Source organism: Zonotrichia albicollis, chromosome Z, assembly GCF_047830755.1.
Source record: "Zonotrichia albicollis isolate bZonAlb1 chromosome Z, bZonAlb1.hap1, whole genome shotgun sequence".
NCBI lineage: Eukaryota > Metazoa > Chordata > Aves > Passeriformes > Passerellidae > Zonotrichia > Zonotrichia albicollis.
Window position 1 is genome coordinate 21898897 of NC_133860.1, and position 18166 is coordinate 21917062.

Genomic DNA, 18166 nt, shown 5'->3' on the forward strand with positions numbered 1-18166 from the left:
TTTCCTGCCTCTCATACCACCCCAGCAGCGACCAGCTGGGAGTGCAAAAGGACTCGGAAGGGCTTTTTCCATAGTTTTCCTGCTTAAATATTGTTGCTGTATTAAAAAAAAAACCAAAAAAAAAAAAAAAAACCACCAAAACAGAACGATAAAAAGGAAAAAAACCTGCATCCTATCCTAAGGTTCACAGGGCTTGACAAAGCCCCAGGGCCTGGTCCACCTGAAGTATTGGAGAAAGACAGAAAGTCAAGGTATCTCTCTGAAAATCAGACACATAGCACAAAAATGACCCCTGTTCAGGCTCAGACTTTAGACACCTGACCCTCTGGGTCCACAGCTGTGAGAGAAATGGTGCTGTCTAGCTCCTTCATATTTCAAGGTTCTCTAATTATATTTAGCAAGATCTAGGTCACTGCATTCTTTTCGTTTCAGACTCAGGGCAATAGAGCAGTGGAAAAGATTTTTGAATGTACAGGGCTGTAGGTTTAGTTGAGTGAAGGTCTTTATGACCCTTGGGGGTAAGGGCTTGGTATGTGTTTGTCTGACTTTACAGGGGCTGTGACCTCCATGTCTTAATGTTAACAGGATGGGCTTTCATAGCTACTGACTGCAGACTAAATTTCAGCAACTGGATTATCCTACTAACCCTTCTCTGTACTTTCTCTTTAGCGAATTGCACTTGGCAGTGCAAGCTTTTAAGATAGAGAGTAGAAAAATATTTCAATATACTCCAGGTGTTTCTAATGCAATCTCTTTTTTTTTTTCAGCTGTCAGAGAATTAATCCATCTTGAGTTGGAAATGTCTCTTGAAGATACATGCTTCTTCCCATTACAGCCTGGTCAAATGGCAGCCTGTTCCTTTGAGGATTCTTTTGAAGATTCTAAGCTAGTTAGTAGCTTGATTTTTCTCTCTCTTGACTTCTTTTTCCAGCAGATTAGGTCATTGAAAGCTACGGGAGCTTAGTTATTAGAAAAATAGAGAGAGCACAGTGCCTCATTATTCTGTATTCTCAAGACAGAGCTATTTCTTTAGTCCTGATGCATTTCTGCACACAGTTTAGCAGCAGTGCCTTTAGTGTAGTAGACCTGCAAGGAATGGAGGGTGATGGATGAGGAGAAGAATACTGATGAAATTATATCAAAGACCTCTGTGTGTTGCAGGGTTAGAGCTATGTGCATGTGTCATTGGCTTGTGTATTTTCTGTGGTTATCTGTATCATGTCCCTTTAGGTGTAAACTGTCCAGCTGTAATCAAGACCATTATCAGTGAGGTTACTGCATTTTTGCATTTTCTAATGGCTGGAACAGGAGTTCAAGGAAGATTGAACAGTAGCTGCAGTGTGTGATGAGACAATCCTTTAATTTAATAATCCTTAAATTTAAACAATTTTCGTATCAGGAGCTTATCAGAAAATTCTGGCCCTGGTGAAAGTTCCTACTCAGTGATCTGTAATGGCCCTTGAGCTCCACACTGAGTAAGTGCATCTTATTGCAGATTTCTTCAGACTTATTTTTAGGGGGTAGATCTACCAAAAATCTTAAATATAGCAATACTTGGCTTTTGATCTCTCTATGGTCCTCAGCTAAGTTAAGCTTCCAGAGTGTGGAGCTGGTGGAAACACAGGGATCTAGGAGAACATTTACAGAAGTCAGCAAACCTAGTGTGCCTCTAAATTGAATATGCTGAAAAAAACTCACTCCCCAAAACAACTCTCTCCATCTCTGATTTTGCACAAATTCCGTTCATCACCAGGCTGAAGGCAGGCACATTCTTCTACTTGGAGTCTTCAGATGTGAGCCTCTTCTGTGTCTCTGAGCAAGATTGATCTCTCCTTCATTTAACAAAAATGTTATTTCTGCCAAACATCAAGAGAGGATTTTAACCCAAGTATCAAAACACTTCTGCATGGACAGTATTTGGATGTAAAAGGGAGAAAAAGAACAGATCCAGCTTTGACATGCAAATGCTGGCTGTCTGGAAAAAGAACCCCAAAACAGAACTGCTACCCAGGATCAAACCTTCTGTGTCCAAATGTCCTCTGTGTGCAGTTTTGCCAGCTGCACAGTACCAGCAACATTAGGGCTCACAAGTCAGCAAGACATAAAAAGTCCCAAGTGAAGAACTTGAACTGAAATACAAAATAAGGTGCTATGGTCACCTGGGAATTGGGGAGTATCCACCTTGGAGCATTTTCTTACTGCAGGCCATGAGGTTTATTAGGATAAGAGGTACCTGCATGGCTAAATTCACCATCTCAAGAATAGGGAAATGCTATGATCTGCCATTTAAAGCAGTCCTTGTGCACCAGTGTCCTTTGGGATCTTGTGAGAAGTCTTAATCAACTAAATCTTTTCAACAGCCAATCTTTTAACTGTACTTCTAAACTGGCAAAACTGTAGGACTGTTCAAAGGCCCTGATCTCCTTCAAGGCTCCTTTCTTCAGCCTCATTTCTACTTCACTGCAGTGGCACTTCAAATGAGGAAATCTATCACCACCCTGTGCTGCTCAGTGTTTGGGGCAGTCACAGATTTTCAAACAACATACTTCTATTATTTGGAGGCCAGGCATCACTGAGAAAAACAGATTTGGCTGCAATAACTTCAGTAACTTTTTCTAAAACAATCCTGCTAATAAATTAGTCTCAGCAGAATTGTACCAGACCTGTGTGCAACCCCATGCTGTGCTGTCTTCTGTTCCAACACACACTGGGGAAATTCAGTGGACGAGCTCTTGACTTACACATTATCCATTCATGATTACTGGGAGATGGTGGGGAAAAACACCTCAAAGGTTTTTAAAACTGTATTTATTTATGCATTTAACTGTATTTATTTATGTATTTATTTAAAACTGTATTCTATCAGAAAAAAAAAAAAATGGCACAAATCCCAGGTACCTCAGTCCCACTTAGGAACCAGAGCTGTAAATTGCCTTACATGTTACAAACTCCTTCCTCAGTCAGGCACTGATCATAGGGCTCTGCCAGTGTGCAGAGTGCTTAACAACACCATTTAAGGCGCAGGTACCTAAAATCACATCCTTCTGCCTGGTTTTGGGTCTTCAAACAAGGTGCATTTGCAGGGAGCATTAGGCAGTGGAAGAAGTTCTTCATATAGGGGTATTCATACTTTATGGTACCCACAGGATCTCAAAATATGTTTGTATTTTTTAAGGCATAATAATGTTCTCATAACAAAGTTCTCAGCCCATTTCAACATCTCCTTTCCCTTCTGTCCTCTAGGTTACTTCTTGCTTCAATTTCTGATATGCAAAAGGTAAACAAAAGTAATGCAAAACTGTGAGTGAGGATCATACAGAAAGATTATCTCCAGAAATTTCAAAAAAAAATCAAATCCAATTGGGTCTCCCCCCACTGTGTGAAACAGAGTATTTTGAATTGTGTCTATTCCCAAAAGCAATGTTACTAGAATTGGTCTTCCACTTGATTACAGAGGCAAATGAAGAAACACAACTTGTAAATATCAAATAAAATGAGACTGCTTGATACAAATATTTTACATTTATTGGAAGAGTACAGTTAAACGGGGACTGCAGACTCATTAGTGGTAAGTGGTCCAAAGGAGAAGACAAAGGACTATTCAAAAAAGGTCTGCAGTTTACAAGAAGACTGAAAATCTCTTACATAACAGCCTAGGAAAATAAAAAGTTAGCTTGAGTTCTAAAGTGTAACTTTAAGTATATAAAAATTGGCAAATAAATAAAGTTAAAATGCAGATCTATTTAAAATTATAAAGGACCGACAACTGACAACTGTAAAACATAGTTATAATTTTCAGACTTGATTAAAAGCCAGATAAATTCACAAATGTTGTTTCTTTTTTTTTTTAATTTTATTTTACATGTACTTTAGGGAAGAAGGACCCATTTCCAGTGTTATGTATTATCGATCTGTTTCACAAATATATTATTTTTAAACAACAAAGAGCATAAAAGGTGCTTTACCTGATATTGCTGGTGCGTATTTTGGCACAAAATTGAGAACTGGATACCTAAAGAGATCTGCAAATGGCATCTGTGTCCACTCAAGGCTACCGGTGACAAAAGTCTGGCTTGCGATGGCAAGCCAGTGATGTGAATTTCCCTCCTTCTCTAACACCCCTGTTCTGTCTCCAGCTGCCAACAGTTACACAAAGGAAAAGCAACACATGCAATTTCAAAATCAGCAGTCCTACAACCCCAGCCCCAGTTTCATCCCTGGAAGTCCTTTAACAGAAGGTACAAGGCAGGTGTTTAATGCTGGCTTTCACTCCTCAGTGTTTCTCTGTAGGAGTCTGCCTGCCTTATGTGTCCTGTGTGATGAACCTGTATCATGGAGTTTTTTCGTATTACATGTTTTCAGCATTTTAGTGAAAACTAGGTGGGAAGCTTTCTAAAAAAAACAAATTAACTTGTGATTTACAGGTAATGGTACAATTAACACTGGAAACAGACATGTAAACAGACATTTCAACTGAAAACCAGTGCAAGAGCAGTTCCCTGTACACAACAATAATGCTTATCTCCTGGAATTGCAGAGTTCAGCACTTAATAGTGGTGGGGCTGTACAATTATTTCTGTAAATAAATGTTGTATGACATAATGAATTCAAATTCCTGAAAGCAAAATTGTGAAAATTAACACTGTCTGAAAGGTCTGTTTAAGAAGAAGGAAGTTCACAATAAGGCTGAGGTGGAATTAAGTAATTGCTGTTGATTTGGAAGACGCTGTTCCAATCTAGCCACAGCAAAATGTCAAGGAGCATATTTAGCTCTTTAATTCTCCCTGTGTGGAGCAGGATGTTCAGTATTGTAAACCAGACAGTAACAAATGTTGTTTCTCTGATGTATCTTATGATGTGGACAATTTGTAATATAGCTAGGGTCTGCAATTTCATTAAAAATGTGATTTGAACAATATGTTTTACCTTGATTCATGGTTACTTCCATTTTCATACAAACCCACTGCCCCAGGTTTTAAAGTTTAACATCACCACATTACTTCTTAATTAAACAACAGCAGGAGTGTATTTGGACTTTTCTGTCACCAGAATAATTTCATTTGATAAGTGAAAGAGTGCCATCTGTGATACATGGAGCCTTCAGAATTAGGAAACATTTGAGAGATGCAACAGTAAAGATTATTACAGCAGAGCTCAGCTGGAAGTGTAAGATTGCTGCAACCCTCATTAGAGAGCAGAAAGATTCTTTGAGAATTGAGGCAACAGATCAGAGTCAATTGGTTATGTATCAGTTATCCAAGAATTCTGCATTATTACTTGCATGTAACAGCAAAGGAATTCTTCATATGTTGAGAAAGACTGAGCTGACTGAAAAGAGTACAGCGCATCTTTTTTTTAGTAATGGAAAGTGCTGGCACATACTTTCAATATCTGTAATGCAAAGGGAATCACTGTTCTGATTTTTGTTTTAAGAAGTCTAATTGCCTTATATTGATGAAGAGTTTCAAGGGCTGGCTTACTTACTGTATTCACAAAACTTAAGTAGTTATCTATAAACATTTGTGTTTCTAAAACTAGACAACAGATCCAAATAGTAGCAATTCAGGATCCTTCCAAGTGTTCTCTGCTCAGTGTGAATCCTATGTTACTGTACTGATTCAGAGGCTGTATTTATCAGTAAACAATAAATCAATTAAGTTGTATTTACAAGGTGTTCCACTCTGTGAGACAGAGGAAGAAAGAATCTAGTTCATGGCTCTTCTATGTTTTCAATTCATTACCTCAGTCAACTAGATTTAAGGGTTTTATTTATCATTTTTTTCTAAATATGCCTAGAATTTTTTTGTTTGAAGAAGGCATATGGATCTGAGATCTTTAAATGCACCACCCTTCCACAGCTACAATCTCAAACACCTACAAAACAACCATTTACCTACTGAACTGATTAGTTGTTTAGCTCACACCCCCACCCCCAAATAAACCATCTGAAACTTCTAATTTAAGTCCTGCCTATATGATGTCTGAGAAAATGGCAGTCTGAAATAGCCAATAATATACAACTGCCTGAAAATAAATCTGAGTTAACACCCAAGTTCTATACTTGGACATATATTTCAGCTGAAATTTTATATCAAAGAGAAGGGGAAATAATGGTAACTTAGGGTTGTTGGTGGAGGTAGCATTCCCTGGGAGAGAATAGTAAATACACCTCTGAAACTTTCTGTTTTATAGAGTAGTACTAAGGCTGAAAAACAGATATTTCTTTTGCTTATTTGGCAGAGAAGTGAAATCAAGGTGGATTCTAGGGTCCAAACTCTGAAAGTTTAAAGTCAGGGGCTTCCAGCCCTGTTCTATATGGTACTTATTACAATGAACACAATGACTCTGATAACTGGATGTGAAAATACGCAAAAATGTTGGAGCTACAGGCAGATCTTGCTGGAATTTTCAATGAGAGAATCTTCCCTTGTTTGAAATTTCAAGTCTCAGCAAAGTAAAGTTGGTATTAATAACATACTAAAAGGCAACTCTGCAATTCATATAGGAGCTGGATATAACAGTTCAGTACCACTTTGAGGAAATAAATGGTAGTAATACTTGACTTTTCATAATGTGACGTGTGAATGGATTCTTCCATTTGAAGAAGCTTTCCACGTTTAAACTTTATGTGTTTATAATGGGAAGCTACCCCAAGGAATAGTTACTCTTAGAAAAACTTGATAGGCTCCTGAGGTTGATTAACTTTCCTAGTAAGTTGTTGCTGGTTATTAAGGACTGCTTTTTTATTTTTTTCAGTAAATCTGCAAAAGGGGAGTAAAAGAAAACATTTTCAATAGAGCTGATATTTCAAATTATCAGATCTCTTAAAAACTCATGGTTGTTTGGAACTTCAGGAATACTGGACTTGCCCTGTGCTTGCCATGCACCTTTTGATTACTAATTGAGGTCCTGTATTACTAATTACTAGAAGTGAAGGACTGCATGAAAACCACTCTAAGAGGAAAAAAATGCATTGCTTCATTGGTAGCCTGACTAGCCTAGGAAGAAAGCTTCCAACAATATCTGAAGTCCTTTTGTGCTTTACAAGAAGAAAACATTAATTGGCAAACTCTTCCTTTAATAGCAAACTATTTTATGCTTAGCCATAAAAATGTTACAAATCCAAGAGCACTGGCACAAACAAATATTTCTAGTGCCTAAAAAGAGGACAGCTGTTACAGAAAGTGGACTCTCTCAGCTTCTTTCTCTTTATTTAATCTTTATAATGATTTATTATTTGTGACAATCAATTATTCTCAGAACTGCTGAATACCATGTTTGATGACACTATCTACACACTAGCTTAGGTCTTCAAATATTGCACTCCCTTAAGTCTGTGAGTAGCACTGACATTTAGAGGATATGACAGCAAGAATACTGGAAACAGGGCTAGTATTTCATCACTGTTGTTAATATTTGTGCAGCAGCACATCTGAGAAAACTGGAGGGGAGACATTTGTAAATACTTCTGAGCCTTCGTTACACTGTAACCTCAGAAAAATGTGGAGGATTTTTCTTCTTTTTTGATTTTTTTATTACCTTTACAATGAGTGCAAAAGGGGTAACAAAACAGTTATAAAGAGATAACAAATAGGTAACTTCATAGTCAAGTTTAATCATGCGCTTGTATTTAAGTAAGCATAACAGGTGGTCAAAGACATTAATGAAAAAATACTTGAGTATGAATAACCTAATATTTCCTTAACCAGTTTTCTCTTTCCTGTCAGTGAGAATGGGCTTTACCAGCTACAGTTCTCACTGATGGCCTTCTGGTGATGCACTTCCCAATAACAATTTCCAAAAAAGTTTTAAGCAATTCTGCAAAAGGGTATATTTTTGTTAAGAAGAAATGCAATATAACTGTAGCTGATAAACAAAAAGCTTGTTCATTGTTTTTTTACAGAACTAATGAAAATGCACTAATTTCAAAGAACTAATTTCAAAGTTAATGCCTTTGTGGGATGCTAACACTACATTACCACCCTTTGCTGAACCAAGGTTTGTTTCCAGACAAGATACTTTCCCTATTTTACTTTTCATAAAATAAAGAAGCTGAGAAAAACTTATGACTTCACTGAGGACTGGACTTGGAAGAAAATATGCACTAATTTTCTACTAAAAACAAACTAAGGATGCACTTCTTGCTGTCAAAGCAATTTTCTTAAAACAATGAATGCAATTGCTAGGAAAACCATGAAAATAAGAGAAAACCTGTTGAAATCCCTCTCACATTACAAGCTGAGGATAACAGTATTTAGAGTTTCCTACATTTAACAACACAAAATAATTCAGGATTCTCTCGGGGTCCCTCTGGTTGTGACAATGCCAGTGTAACAACCTAACCTGAAATCCATGCTTGCCAAAGAGGCTGAAGCTTAACTTCTTTGTAAATTCTCTTTTTAACTTCCCTAAACACAGTACATGAGCCAAATGACCTGGCTAACCTGGTAATATTAACCTGGCAAGATTAAGTCATCAAAAGGCCATATTGAGAAGATATTGCAGCTTTGCTTCTTCAGTGCCATGTCTTTCTTTTAATTTTCATGGCATGGCAGGCTTGGTTGTGAATGCTCCTGTGAGAAGCCTACAGTAGCTATAGGTATGGAGTCCACTTCCTAAATTGAATAGTTTCAACACTTACAAGTCAGACATGACAAATAAATTCTGCCACAAACTGTTAAATGAATGCTACAAAAAGTTTAAATAATTGAAAAGACATGTACCTGTGTTGAAATTTATTCTATATTTACAAAGCCATTCTGGTATTCTCCCCAAGTATTACTAGTTTTGAACTGAACTGGTGCCTACTTCAATAACAGTAACAAATTTTTCCAATGCTGTAGAAATTCTCTGTTTTAAAAAGACTTCAAATTTAAACAGAAATGTGATACATATGTATGGAGGTTAACAATTCCAGAATAAAATGTTAGTACTGTTTTTATCCTTCTATGAGAGTCAGAATGGTGACTGGTTAATTTATGACGAATAAAACAGTATTTCATTTTATCTGGTTGAAGCAGTATTTCTTGCTGTCAAGAGGGCACATGGCAAAGAAACAGTCCATCTCTCTAATAAAAGAATATTAACTCTCCAGAAAAGCTATGAATGCTGACACTGTCATCCTTACTTGCAGACTTCAGGGATGCATATGTAAGGAAACGCTGTTGGATGGGTTTTCCCAAGTGATTGTGAAACATCTCTTAGATCTTAGTACACTTGCACTTGCATTAGCATACTAGCAAATTAAGGCACAGACTCTGTGTACTACTTAGAAGCATACAAGCTAACAAGAACGTTTCCTACTGCTCTTGAAAAATATCTCTGGGCTACTTGAAGTACAGAACTAAGTAAATATATCCAGTACACTTACAATGAAGTTTTAATTTAAGCCACCAAGTTTTCCAAGCACTACACTTTAATGGGTATGTGTATATAAATGCTTCCTTATCTCCAAGAAAAAAAATCACTTAACAAAATGCAAGAAGCACTTACCATTCCTTACAGCTGGATACTGACAGTACCACCTCAAATGCAGGTGATGTGATCCCACACAACCATTCACTGTTGTAGCTGGACACGGATTCCTATGTAACAGACAAATTCTTCTAGCCTACACATATTTTGGTCACATATAGCCCTAAACCACCACTCAGCACTACTGTAAATATACTTTAGAGAGCAAAAGATGATGTGGACAATAGAAAAGCCACCCTAACAGAAATAAAAATGTAATGTAGCCACTGACTTCACTACATCTCATTCCCACCGTAACACTAAAATATAAGGCTAATTAACATTCCAGATGCTGTGTTACTTACAATCCCTGTTTCTTACTTGCATTAGCAGCAACTAGTATCCCTTGATCTGAATATTTCAGTAAATTCCTAGAAGTATTTTAAGCACCTTAATGCTGGAATTCAGACAGGGACACAGTAACTTGTTCCTATTTTTATTCGGAGCCCTAGAAAACAATTCCAGCTGCAAAGAGGACCCAGAGTCAAAGTAACAAATGGTGCACTTCCTCCCTCCACTATCTAGTAAGGTTTTATTCTTTCTGGCTTTTTTTTTAATATATATTTTATATGTATATATATACAAACACAAGGTTTATATTCTTGGTGCATTTAAACCTTGTTTATCCCCAGTCTTTTGATATTTGATTGCAATAATGTAAGAAAAATAGAAGGTTAGTATTTCTACTCTGCTGTTCCCTGTCAGAGGCTTTAAACATACTTCTTTCCTTTTGGTTGTTTGCACAACTTCCTCATGCCATACAGAAGTAGTATTTTCCTTTGGACACTATGCATGAAATGCTCTTTTGTTCAGAATAAACTTTTGCATGCTCCAGCTGGGTTCTGAGAATTTCTACCAATTTAAGGGAAAAAATCAGGGTCAAAAGCAAATCTAGCAGCATATTTTTTTAGTGCCTCTAAGATCAATTATATTTGTCATCTGCTGCTATCATAAATAAACCTCTTTTTCTTGGCCTAGTAATTTCACATATTTTTTGGAAGGCAGATAGTTTGCAGTATTTCTTAACATGTGCTAAGAAATATACTTTATATTGGTCTTTTTTTTCCTAAAATAAACATAGGTCACCATAAAAGAAACATGCTACTGAATTCTGATGGCACTGAAGGAGAAAAAAGGCATTATTTAAATAGATCACATAAAAAGTCAGAAGTATTTCTACTGTATGGTAACAAATGCACAAGTAATTCAACTACCAAAAATTCTGGATTTTTTTCCATTTGGTAAGCATGTTTGCATCCAGAATCTAACCGAGCTTCATGCTTCAAACCAAGTATCACCTAAATATATTAGATGTAGAAAGAATTTAAAAAAAAGCTTCTAGTTGAAATACTTGTCAAAACTGTCTTGAGTTTTAAGGCCAACATGTATGACAATCCCCACATTAATATGCTGACATACAGGACAGGGATAGCAGAGTGGGAGCACAGCTTAAAGTAGAATACTTCTGAAAATGTCACTAGCATTTATTTGCTGTAAAACAGAAAAAAGCCACAGTCCCTTAAATTTATAGTATGTGCTTTCCTATGTACATGTAACCTAAATTACAGTACTACTGTGACTAGATATATAGCATTTCGCAGTATATATCTTTAATGCAGGTGTAGGCACCATTCAAGATGGTACACCAGTTAATTTCAAAGTAATCCTAGAAGAATATTGCAAATAATGGTATATAAATGCATAGTGTTTGAGGGAAACAATTACTTCACTGGAAAATAAAGTCCCAGACATTGAGTTTGGCACTTCTTCATCACTATGTCACTTTCTTTTTGATTGAAGACAGCTCTTTCTGAATCTCACTGAATTTTGGCCGGTTTTCTGGCTTGTAGTCCCAGCATCTCTGCATTATTTTATATATTTCTTCTGGACATTTTTGTGGTGCAGACATTCGGTAGCCTGTTACACAGAAAAAGTGGAGAAAACTTTTAGTACTGAAAACAGATGCTTATCGACAAATCTAAAAAGATAAGAGCAAAGTTCAAATATATTATATAGACCTTCAAGGCAATATGAGGAACATCTTAAATACTATCCTATACATGACAGATAATTATGAAACTAATTAAAATTCAGTACCAGTACCAGCACCATCAAGTTGTGATGCTGCCCATTCCTAAGAGCAGCAACTCACACAGATTTCTTTCTTGTATCTTAGGAAGCAGCTACCCTCTGGTTTTCAGTTGTATTTCCTTACTTCACTGCAGTGAGGAAACTGATAATAAACATGAAGATGCGAGTAAATGTATTTGCTCTTTTTGAAGATGTATCCACTTTTATTCTCACATTTCTTCCCTTTTTTGTCTCCTTAAGGAAGTTCTTCCCCACCTGCACTTCAGTAACTAATTTTTCCTCCCTCTGTTTTCTTGACTTTTGGATCTTTCCATCTTATCTCAAATCTCTTTCTCTTCTGGTCTGCTTAAACAGGCAGTGGCTTCCACACTTCTCTGCTGCCATCAGCCAAGCAGTTCTCTTGACAATGAGCAGGAGAATGGACAATCAGTAAAGTAAATTAGCAGCTAATCATTCAAAAGTCGCAGGTAAGTGGCTATTCAGGCTTATCATCAATAGCCTGGACCACAGAGGTGTACTCACAGCAGTGAAGACAATTTCTCAATGAGTAGAAGTTGGGAAAAATGCCAGGAGGATTGTATGTATGGACAAGGAGCTCCTGGACAAAATCAAACACAAAATCAGGTAATGGCAGGAATACTAAAACACTGCCTGAGCCTCCAGGGATGAACAACAAGCAGAGTTCCTCTCACTATGCAGGGGACAAAAGGCTTGAAAAAATGTGTGCCCATTGCTGAAAGAGGCACTGATCAACTCAGCAACACAGGACAGGGACAAGCTGAGGTACTCAACACTTTCTTCATCTCAGCCTCTACTAGCAAGACCAGCCTCCAGGAATCCCAAACTCCAGGGATCAGTGACAAAGGCTGGAACAAAGAAGATGTGCCCTTGATGGAAGAGGACCTGATCAGAGAATACTTAAGCACACCAGATTTAGTAAAGTCCAGGGGCTCTGAAGCACCCCTGAGTGCTGAGAGAACAGCCTGATGTCACTGCCACACCATTCCAAATCATCTTTCATACATCACTTCAACTACAGGGAGGAGTACCTGAAGACAAGTAAAGCAAATGCCACTCCTATCTTCAAGTCAGAGCACCCAAGGAACTGCAGGCTGGTCAGCATCACATTGATCCCAGAAGGTGATGGAGCACCTAATGCTGGAAGCAATTTCCAGGCAGTACAGGGAAGTCATCAGGCGTAAGCATGCAGAAAGTCAGCATGGATTCACTAAGAGCAAGTCATGCTTGACCAATGTGAGAAACTTCTTCAATGCGATGAGTGGCCTGATACATGAGGGGATTTCACTGTAAAATTCCACAAAGACACCTCTGAATTTATGGGCTAGAGACAGGACAGGGAGGTGGATTGAAAACAGGCTGAACAGTGAGCCCTGAAGGGCAGGGATGAGTGGTTCGAAGTCTGAGTGGAGCTCCAGGGTCCAGTCCTGTGTTGCACCTTCATTAAGGCTGGGAGTGAGGGGCAGGCGCCCCCTCAGCGATGGTGACATGGCAGTGTCCCCCTTGCTGGTGGCACCAAGCCGTGAGGGGGTCTGATACACTACAGGGTGGTGGTGCTGTGCACAGGGACAGGCTGGAGAAAGGCAGGAGGTTAGGGCCAGGAGCCCCTGGAGAAAGGGGCTGACAGGAGCCTCAAGAATGGGAAGAGCCAAGTGCTACAACTGGGAACAGCCCCAGGCACCAGCACGGGCAGGGAATGCCCCATGGGAAGCGGTTTGTCAGGAAAGGCCCTGGGGGTCCTGCTGGACACCAGCACGAGCTCTTCCAGCAAAGAATGCTAATGGCACACTGGGCTGCACTAGAAGGAGCGCTGAAGCAGGTTGAGAGAAATCATCTGCCCAACCTGTTCAGTAGTGGCTGAGGCCACACCTAGAGTTCTGGGTCCAGTACTGGGCTCCCCAGTACAAGGCAGACACAGGCACAATGGAGAGAATCTCATGAAGGATCACCAAGGTGATGGAGGCACTGAAACATCTCTCTCTCCTATGAGGAAATGCTGAGTGAGCTGGAGCAGCTAGCTCATCCTGGAGAGGAGAAAGCTCAGGGGATCTCAGCAATGTATATGAACACCTGCAGGGAGGGTGCAAAGAAGGTGGGTCCAGGCTCTTTCCATGCCTGTTCCACCTCCGTGACAGGCCATGGAGGTGATGAGCACACACTGAAACATGGGAAATTCCTCCTGAGTATCAAGAAACACTTTTTCCCTGTGCGGGTGACTGAGTACAGATTGTCCAAAGACAATCACATTCACAGAGATATGCAAAAGTCATCCGGATGTGATCCTGCTGAGCTGGGTGGTTGGACCAGACAATATTCAGAGCTCCCTGCACACCTCAGCCATTCTTTGAGTCTGTGATTCCACAAATTATCAGACAAATATGGCTCAGGCGCCAGGATTGGATTTGGCCTTTAAGGAGAAACTTTATTATCACCTACAGTGATTATAAAACTATAACAAACACTGACAATGTGTGTAAATCAGCAAACCAGAGGTTTTTTGTTTGTTTGCAGTTTGTTTTTGTTTTAAATAATTTGGAAGTTTTACTAGCTTAGAACATATTTATAAATTTTACAGTAGTATTATGTAAGGAAGGAACACTTCTGAAATGCCACTAAAAACAATGAAAATAAATCAAAATCCTGAACTCCTACTCACAGTTATTTGCTATTTTAACCTTTTGATTATTTAGCAAAAGAGAAATGCAGTTTGCAATGCTCAACTAGCTTACCATTCTCCACCAGAATTGTTAAATCTTTCTGTGAAATTATTTAATAAAGAAGATGGAATGACAGAGATTTTTTCCTGGCAGTCTAGAATATTTATACCTGCATTAGCATAATCTTAAATATTTCATTCTGTTCAAGCTTCTGCTTTGCACAGCAGTAAATCCCTCCTTTCCATCTCACCTGTTAGTTCTGCAATAATGAAAGTCAGCATGCTGTAAGTCTTCCAACGTTTAAGTTACTGGTCAGTGTATTCCTTTTTTTCCAAAAGGCCTATATCACCCTACTCCTCCCAGAGAGTTGGTCAGCAGTTTAGGAAACCTCATACTGTTTTTGCTAAAGTTGCTACAAAACTTGTATGTTATTTCTTGGCTATTTTACGCTGAATCCTTACCATTTATCCAGCATTTGTTTCACTTTCAAGGAATAATTACCTTTCTCAACTTGTTCTCTTGCTTGTTGGTTGGTCATTCCAGGGTATGGGCACACTCCTAAACTGAAGGTCTCCCACAGAAGGATTCCAAAGCTCCATACATCACTCTCAGATGTGTATCTCCCTAAAAAAAGGAAAGCAAACCTTGAATTTAACATACAGAGAAATTGGTATTTCAGATAATTATGGCCCAAATTTCCTGTAAAGGTAGAAGTGTTACACTGGCAATCTCCAAGCAAAACAAAGCTGTAGCTACTAATAAAACATTCTACAGATTTCACAGTCTCCATTATTTCAAAGAATGAACAAATTATATTAAAGCAAAAACTCTGGAGTAACATAAGCTAACTTTAAGTTCTACACAGTATACAACTCCAGTTTGTCAAGCAAGTTAAGAATTTCTTTCCTTCTTAACGTACAAAAATATTTTTCTTTTAATATAAAAAGACAAAAAAAAGTTAGAGTTTTCCTACTCATTTACAACTGCTTTCAATTCCAAATATTCTTTAAAAAGTTACCTTTTCTAGTTCTCCATTTTAGCATGGTGGTGTTTATCCTGAGAGGAGCTACCACCAACACTGCTTCTAAGTGTGAAGAAGGCCTGGTTCTTATGCTTTGAGAAACTGATCTCTGAAAATCAAAGTAAGGCTGGCTGCTGCAAAACTGACACACCCAATGAGTTTAAGGAAAAAAAAATCAGGCCTGCTGGCTCAATTGCCTCCAATTATGTTTCAGAGATAGCAAAACAGATAATTGATAGATAACTGAATTCCAAGCCTCTTTGTGGAATTGTAGCTTTCTATACAGGGAGACATTTTGGAGCAGATATTTCTATTGTCCCTGATGGATTCTCATTAGAAAATTAAGACTCCCAGCCTTTTGCAGCAGAATCAGTGAAAATGTTACCTTAAAAATCCATTTTCAACATCATTTTCAACATTTTTCATGACTGTTCTTCTTTGTTGTGTACTATTACTTTGTATTTACATATCTTTATTCTTAAAAACAACACTTGTGAATGTATTGCTTGTTTATCTCTAATCATCAAACAAGCCAAACTAAGCCACTTCTGACTAGGAAAAAATGAAAATACATGTAAATTACAGTGACAGTTGATGACAGTGACACCTTCTGATGTCAGAAATCTCAGTTTACTCTTAGACTAAATATCACTTCAAGCTGTCCTATGTTAGCTTGTGTGCCTCATGGTTGGCAATTATGGATATTCACTATGGTCTTTGGAGTAAGAATAGTTTTCTTCTCTGTGTATCAACTTCCCACAGCTGGGCATCCAGTAATTTAACACTTTTCACTGGAAGCATTCAGCTAATACAAGATAGGTGATTAGCTGGTTTTTAGGCTTTTTTTACAAAAAGTACAAGTTCTGTACAGTAATTATATTTTATGCTATTATCTGAGGGGAAAAAAAGATCTGTTTAGGAAAAAACCCCAAGTCCTCCCCACATTACTACTAACATCACAAATAACTCAAAATATTTTAGGGAGAAAACATACATATTAAATGGATTTTAGTTTTCAAAGATCAGGAAGCAAAAATACCCCATAATCATCCTAAATATGTGCCAATTTTGGTGGGGTAGGATTAATTCTATTCACAGTGCCAGGTAAAAGGCTCTGTTTTAGATTTGTGCTGAACTCAGGGTTGATAACTCAGTGATGGTTTTGTTATAAGGCCTTCCCTGCTTTTCCCACTGCCATGCTGGGGAGGAAGCTGGGGGTCCTTGGGAGGAACACAGCCAGGACAAGCGATCCCAAACATACCAAAGCAAGATTCCAGAGCATGTGACATCAGGCTCAGTGTATGAGGTGGGGGGACCAAGGAGGACAGGGGAGCTGTTTGGAGTAATGGGGTTTGCCTTCCCAATAATGGGAAGGCAATGTAGAATGGCTCTGAACAGCACCCACAGAACCAAAGCTTCCATTTCTCAAAAACTCCAGTGGCATCTGAATTTTGCTTCTAACTTCTGACACAATTTGTGTCAGAACCACAACATTTGCCCTAGCCTGGTTTCTAGCCTTCACAACTTGTGGGTTTTTTTTTAATTAACATATTTAGTGACCACTCTTAATTTGTCATATACAGTGACTTCAGCAAAGACAAAAAAAATAACTTTTTTGTAGCTTCTTAATCACACTGGCATTCATGTAATGGCCAAATGATCCTATTTCTCATTTTCCTCCAACCCTTGAATCTTGATATTCAGGACTGACCTGGCCAGTGGTTACCAACTAGTTTTGAAATACCGCAGATTTAATTTTATTTCATTTTGATATCTTAAAAACCACCAATCATACCTCACAATTCAATGCAATTATTACAACCTTATTATTAGAATGGAAAACTATAAACATAATCCAGTAAGTTTTACTAGCATCTTTCAAGGGAGTGGAAAAATCTATCCTTCAAAAACACACAGAAATCTTCCATGACATTTTGAAAGTTGAATACTGACGGCTGAACATATCAACATGTTTGGGGGAGCTTATTTACCAAACATTACAGACAATGACCTATAGCTGCTGGAATGTGTATGTGCTTTAGGAAACACAAAGTAAGTTGATGTTAATCAACAATCCCCTCTTCTCCTGCACTGTGCAGAAAAAACAGACTCAGCAGTACAAAGTGAAGGTGTGGTCACAAATGCTAAATGCAGTCAACTGGACCACACATGGTTATAAAGATACATTTTCATAATACATCAAAAACACCATATGTATTTCCAAAATAACAAAAATAAAAACTCAAACCACCTTTTATAGTGGATCAAACACCCAAAAGAACAAAGCATTCACCAGTGAATGTTGGCAACACTAACACTTCTTAGAGTAACTGGTAATACAGGATCAATTACTAAACTGAATTTACTGTCAGCCTTTTAAAGGGAAGATCTGCATTACTGTGTTATGTCATTAATTGCTGCAAAAGTGCTAACGAGAGGAAGCATTCTGCTATCAATCATAATTCACAAACTTATGATTTCTGAAAAAAAGGCTAAATTTAAGAGATGGTAGAAATATTTATAGACACTTCAGATGAAGAATTCAAAAATATTTTATTCTATGTACTCAACTAAAGAACTGCTTTAGAGAAGTACATTCAAAACATGCCATCATTTGTTAAATGTGCTGCTTCTCCACAGTCCCCTTTACCTAGAAGAACTTATTTTTATAGTTTCATATAAGCAAAAAAAGGTAAGAGCAGCAGCTTCAGCTTCTATTCTGGAACCAAGTATTGTGGACCACCTCCCTCCATGATAGATAATGAATTTTTATCCCCAATATAAAAACCTAGTGATACAGGTATGCAGGTAAAGTAAATGCAGGTAAAGTAAAACTGCAGTTAAAACCCCCTGAAAATAAAACAAT

General features: G+C 38.0%; 1 protein-coding gene across 3 annotated transcripts in view; it reads right to left on the reverse strand.

The window, feature by feature from the left end:
* Nucleotides 1-3767: 3767 nt before the first annotated feature.
* Nucleotides 3768-18166, reverse strand: part of FER (FER tyrosine kinase) — a 160616-nt gene continuing 146217 nt past the window's right edge. For all 3 annotated transcript variants that reach the window (XM_005490424.4, XM_014269440.3, XM_014269439.3), the window contains 2 exons: nucleotides 14781-14903; nucleotides 3768-11430 (listed from right to left, as the gene is read on the reverse strand). In XM_005490424.4, the coding sequence (XP_005490481.1) occupies nucleotides 11288-11430; nucleotides 14781-14903 (266 nt within the window). In that variant the 3' untranslated portion in view covers nucleotides 3768-11287. The remainder of the gene's footprint in view (nucleotides 11431-14780; nucleotides 14904-18166) is intronic.